The sequence below is a fragment of the Harpegnathos saltator genome, unplaced genomic scaffold (genome assembly GCF_003227715.2).
Source record: "Harpegnathos saltator strain DR-91 unplaced genomic scaffold, Hsal_v8.6 scaffold243, whole genome shotgun sequence".
NCBI classification, from domain to species: domain Eukaryota; kingdom Metazoa; phylum Arthropoda; class Insecta; order Hymenoptera; family Formicidae; genus Harpegnathos; species Harpegnathos saltator.
The window spans coordinates 108,926-114,326 of record NW_020230032.1 but is presented as its reverse complement, the minus strand read 5'-3'; the positions used below and the strand labels follow the sequence as shown (position 1 = coordinate 114,326).

Here is a 5,401-nt window from a genome sequence, read left to right as displayed (position 1 = left end):
TATATTATAAACGGTAATAATTATTGAACTTCAAACACATTTGGAGGAATACACACGTACATATTATCTTTTACATCTATATATACTACTTTACATTTTATTGTTTCCAAAGGCACAATCTTCCTGATTTGTGACGTATTTCTATTATTCCGTACACGCATAATATGAGTGATATTATAATTCGGCTCTACTTCATACTCTGTAAGTAGCAAGTAACATTTATTTTTAAAATAAATAAAACTCAATATTTGAGCTATAGCGGATGATTTTAGTTTAATGACAGTATCGTTATGTTTTTGTGGTCGTTCATACAAGGTACTGTGGAAAATAATATTATTATAAACACATCTATCATATATTTTGACGATATCTGTATTATTTTCGAAACTAATATTTCTTTTAATAAAAGTTTTTAAATCTTCAAAACCGATTTTCTCTCCTATTAGGACAGCACCACATTCACTTATGTTATGTTGCATTACTAATTTTCGGGGAGTAAATAAACTTTTACAATAAAGTTCACATGTTTCCTTCTTATTATTTATTATAATATTTCCAAATGTATTTCTTTGCAACATTTTCGTTGCTATTTGAAAAAGTAGTCCATTAGGGCCATGGATATTTTGTTTCAAATGAAAAATACCATTTTCATATGGAAATGCGGAGGTAGCCCATAATGGACCACTCATACGAACACTTTGAACTACATGTAACAATGAGTGAATATTAAAAGTCATAGCGCCTTTACCATATAAAATTTCGGTTTCTCCAACAAAACGCGTTAAATCTATTTCACATTGTTTCAAACCTTCTTTTGAAATATTGCGAAAGAAGAACATTAATACTTCGTACTAAAAGTATAAACGAAGCTAACGCATTATCATTTAAAATACCTGTGAGACATGGCACACTATAAAATAAAGTCCATGAACGCCATTCACTCGCCTTAAGTTTACCTTCTTTCAACGCTCGCGGTAAACGATGTATTTCTTTCGGAGGCTTTATATTCAATAACCTTTTATCAATACAGTCTCGTTGTTGTCGTGATAAATAAAATGAAGAACTAGGAGAGTTCCATTCAGCCCACATTTGACGCACAGCTCCTAATAATACACCGTGCATATATTCAACAGGAAATCTCCATACACAATCAAAATATTTCAATTTTGTCAACACCTTTAACACCATTAACTGCTCTTTGTGTATCCTCAACTTCTTGTATGTCTGTTAGATATGTTTCATGATTTCTTTGTAAATCGTCTTCTGTAAAAGGATATCGCATAGAACCATAAATATGCTCGCCATTTGCATAGCACCAACTACAACCAAAATACCCATTAAATTGATATCGATTCTGCATTATAGGGCGAGCGACAGAGTCTACTGAGGCGCATAAGGGCCGTAAAACAAATGTAATGTTTTTATTATTGTTATCCAATATAGTGATACCATTGTTAATTAATTCTTCTATCTGTTCAATGAAAGTCTGTAAATATAGATTCATAAAGTCTGCTTTGGGTTCTTTTTTACCCATCCATAAACTTGCTAAGATTAAAGTTTTAAATCTTTATTTGGGTGGTATCTCATTTAATAGTAACAGGATGGGCCAAATACTACTTTTACTACTGTTGAAGACAGGAAAACCATCTGTATTAAAGTTAAAAGTTAAAACTCTGTTTTTGATTTTGTGCAATATCTTTGTACAAATGACAATCGTATACATCCGAAATATGATTTGTTTCCTTCAATTTAATGTTTATGTTATCCATATTATTCATCAAAATTTCTTGCATATTTTTATCTTCTAATAAAGTGCGTATTTGATATTCAACATTAATAGATAAAAAATAATTTAAAGACTTACTAGAAATTTGATATCGTTTTCCACACTGATGGCACGTTGCATTTTTATTTTGACTAATATGAGTTTGAGAGAGTGGATGTAACAATACCTTATAACATTGTTCACAATAAAATATATACGATATGGTGTCATTGGGCGGATTGTACTTTTTCGATATTGCATATTTAGTAATATTAACATGACTAAATTTTGGCCCAGCTAAAATTTTGATCAAATTCAATAGAGCATGTCTAGATTCATCAGAATGGTGATAACGTAAACATAAAGCATGGACCATTATATATACTTGAGAAATTGACAAACCGGCAGCTCCAAACATGATAGTATCATCATTTGTACCATAATTTTTGTTTGAAGTTACAAACAAATCAAAATCATCCTCGGTAATAAAATTATTATTCTCCATTTCATCATTTCATCAGGACATATTTCTATCACATTCTTCTTTTTCAGAGTTCTCATAGTGTATAATTTCGTTCCAATTTCTAGTATCTTCATTTTCATTTGATGAGACATCAATTGCTGTGGTGTTTAACTCATATTGTGACCTTTGATTTAAATCTGTCAATGTCCCAACTGCTTCCTCATTTCGCAGTTCCGAATGTTCCAATATGGTATTTCCTGTGTGTTATTATAAAGTATATTATTATAAATGTTATTGCATGGAATTGATTACACATTACTAAATATATACAGTCTTAATTCCAGTCTTAATTATTAAATATACATCCAAATATATACTAAATATATCCAAATATATAAATATTCATTACTCAGATAATCGAATAATATGAATGACACTATTCACACTATTTGTGGCATAAAATATCTGAATACCCGGATAACATCAGTGACAAATTTTATTCGTGATGAAATATTATATTCGAATGTTCTACGATCTGAAAAACGATGATTCGGATTTAAATCGTAGCATATACGCAAATGTATATACAAATTTATTAACCTTTTGTAACATGTGTCATCCATCGTTGATATGTTTGACGATTCACTTGCGATGCTTTGAACTCTGGTTCCAAAAAAGCTTTGTAGCTCTTCTTTTTCTTGGAGTTTGACATGTTGAATGGTGTCAACTATGCTTAAGACGATCTTGAATATAAGATCCGTCTATAAATAATAGATGCTAAATAAGAATAGAACGATGTCGCGAGCGTTACAAGTATGAAATGGATATACTTTAAAGCCAGTAGGTCTGTTCGTTTTCGCTGCACTGCTGAACTGGTGCAATAAGTTAAAGTGAGACAAATATAGATTTTCTCACTCTAACTTATTACACTAGTTCAGCAGTGCAGCGAAAACGAACAGACCTAGTAGCACATTAAGGGTGCGTTCCGTTTCACGTATATGCGCGCATTTTTTATAGTATATGTAACATAAACTATAGATAAATGCGCGCATATGCGTGAAACGGAATGCACCCTAATAGTTGGCTGCGTTCTGATATTTATAACCTATACTGTTCTGATATTTATAACCTATACTGAAAATCTACAGTTTGCGTATATATTATAGATTTCCAGTACCGGCAATGAATATCGGAATGCAGCTTATATTTATATTCTGATTAGTCCATTCCTAGAAAGGACAAGAACGAATCAGAGGAGACTAGTCAGCTCCCCCCCGTGGGCGCCACCTTGTCGTGGTGGGGGGGCTGCGTGCCCTGATGATGTACAGAGCTGTGCCGGCGGGGGCTTCGGCCCCTGGCAGGTTCTACTATGCCGGAGAGGTCTGTACAGAAGGGCCAGACTAAGACCATAATATTCCTGGATGGGCAGCTGCCTCCAGGTTTTATCCAGGGTCTGGAGGATCTCATTCGTGGGGCCCAACGAGACCCTACAGCGCGGGCAGAGCGGGCTCGTTAGCCTTGGCAGGCAACCGGTCTAGGGGAAGGAAAACCCCGAAATCACACCCGTGTTGCAGGAGCACGTAAAACCTCTGCTTTTACGGAAGTATGTTTACCAAGGAGAAAAGCGCCCCGGTGCTCGGAGCCGGGGCACGGCGGGAGGGGTTGCATCGTCCCGGCACCCCCCCCGTCGTCATCAAGCGACGGGTTGGGCGGCGCGTGCCAGGCGGGCGCGCCGCCGGAACTTGCTACTGCCCGCAGAGAGGCCTCGCAGAGATGGGGGGAGCTCTTCCCGGGGGAGGAGTTCTCTCCTGCCGAGGACGAAGAGCCCTCGGCAGGAGGGGCTCCTCTCCATAACGCGCGGGAGGGAGGAGCTAGGGGTGTGCGTTCTGGCCGCCACCAGTGGGGTCTTCCGCCCGTGCGGAAGCCCGCTGCTATGGAGGCGTTGCCCGAGCGGGCCCAGGACGGTATTGACTACGTCCGGTCCGTTCGGGTGGATCCCTCGCTGAGGGCCGCCAAGGGCTATGGGAAGTTCTTGGAGGACCTCAATGAGGATTTCAGAGAGAGCCTCCTCTGCATAGAGGAGGCTCTCGATGATTATAAGAGGAAGGCGAGGGAGGATGGCCCTGATGGACGACTTGGGGCCCTGGAAGTGCAAGTCCGGGGCCTCAAGTCCGAAATCGCCCGCATTAGGCGGCTGCTGGAGAGGCTCTTGCCTTCTCCAGCAGCGGCAGCTGCGGGCAGCGGGGCCACCTTCTCTCGCCCCCCTCCACGGCAATCGGCGGCCGAAGGGGAGGGGCGTGGCGGATGTCCACCCGCAAGGGGAAGGGTAAGGGAGGGAAGGGTGAGCGGACTGACCCTCCTTTGCCAAAGGGTGGAAGTACCGTGAAGAAGGCGGTACTTCCTCCCAAGGGAGGGAAGGCTGGAGGGAAGGGGGCCCCGAAGAAGGGACCCCCTTCCGCCTCTAAGAAACCACAGTTGAGGGTCTCCCCGCGCAACCCGGTCGTAACGGTGACCGCGTTGCCGGGGGGTCCCTCAATAACAGAGGTAATAGCCAAGGCGAGGCTCCAGGTTGACCTGCAGGAGATCGGCCTGGAGCCTGGCAGTTTTAAAATAAAAAGGGCCAGGAATGGGGGGTCATCCTGGAGGTCCCTGGCCAGAACGGTCGGGATAAAGCCGACCGCCTGGCTAGGGACCTTCAGGATGCTTTGCATGGAGACGTCGTGGTCTCGAGGCCGAGATGAGGAGGACGGAGCTCCGCCTCGTCGGACTGGAGGACTCGGTGACGAAGTTGATGGTCCGGGCAGCGATCTTGAAGACCACAGGTTGTCCCCCGGACGATCTCCAGATCGGGGAGATCAGGAGGTCGTCCGGGGGACTAGGGGGGGTTTGGGTCCGGTGCTCGTTGGCACCGGCCCAAAAACTGGTGGCAGCCGGGGGGCTGATCATCGGATGGGGAAAGCGCAGGTACGAGTACTGGAAGACCGGCCCCTTCAGTGCTACAAGTGCTTGCATTATGGGCATATGGCGGCGACCTGCCAGACCGATAATGGTCTGGCAGGCCGCTGCTTTAGGTGCGGAGGGGTCGGTCATGTGGCACAGAGGTGCACCGCTGAAGTGCGGTGCCCCCTGTGCCACAAAGAGGGGAGGGATGCTGGCCACCGAATGGGTGGCCG

At 42.7% G+C, this 5,401-nt stretch overlaps 1 protein-coding gene across 3 annotated transcripts; it reads right to left on the bottom strand.

Moving 5' to 3' along the window:
- Positions 1-614: 614 nt before the first annotated feature.
- Positions 615-3,108, bottom strand: LOC105181391 (uncharacterized). 3 transcript variants are annotated; one of them, XM_025298866.1, is made up of 4 exons: positions 2,829-3,108; positions 2,168-2,485; positions 1,865-2,062; positions 615-1,103 (listed from the first exon to the last, which is right to left on the bottom strand). In XM_025298866.1, exons 2-4 carry the CDS (start codon positions 2,268-2,270, stop codon positions 793-795), a joined length of 612 nt encoding a protein of 203 aa, XP_025154651.1. In that variant the 5' UTR covers positions 2,271-2,485; positions 2,829-3,108; the 3' UTR covers positions 615-792. The 3 variants fall into 3 exon arrangements, with proteins under 3 accessions (XP_025154651.1, XP_025154649.1, XP_025154650.1); XM_025298864.1 differs by having other exon boundaries at positions 1,865-2,485; XM_025298865.1 differs by lacking the exons at positions 1,865-2,062; positions 2,168-2,485; positions 2,829-3,108 and adding an exon at positions 1,177-1,858.
- Positions 3,109-5,401: the final 2,293 nt, after the last annotated feature.

Bases quoted from the DNA above. Each gene is read 5' to 3' on its own strand.
- LOC105181391 (XM_025298864.1), bottom strand. From the start codon at position 2,270: ATGGAGAATAATAATTTTATTACCGAGGATGATTTTGATTTGTTTGTA. The intron at 1,104-1,864 runs GTAAGTCTTTAA...GTGTATTATTAG, and splicing joins AAAACGATATCAAATTTCTA to GAGCTGTGCGTCAAATGTGG.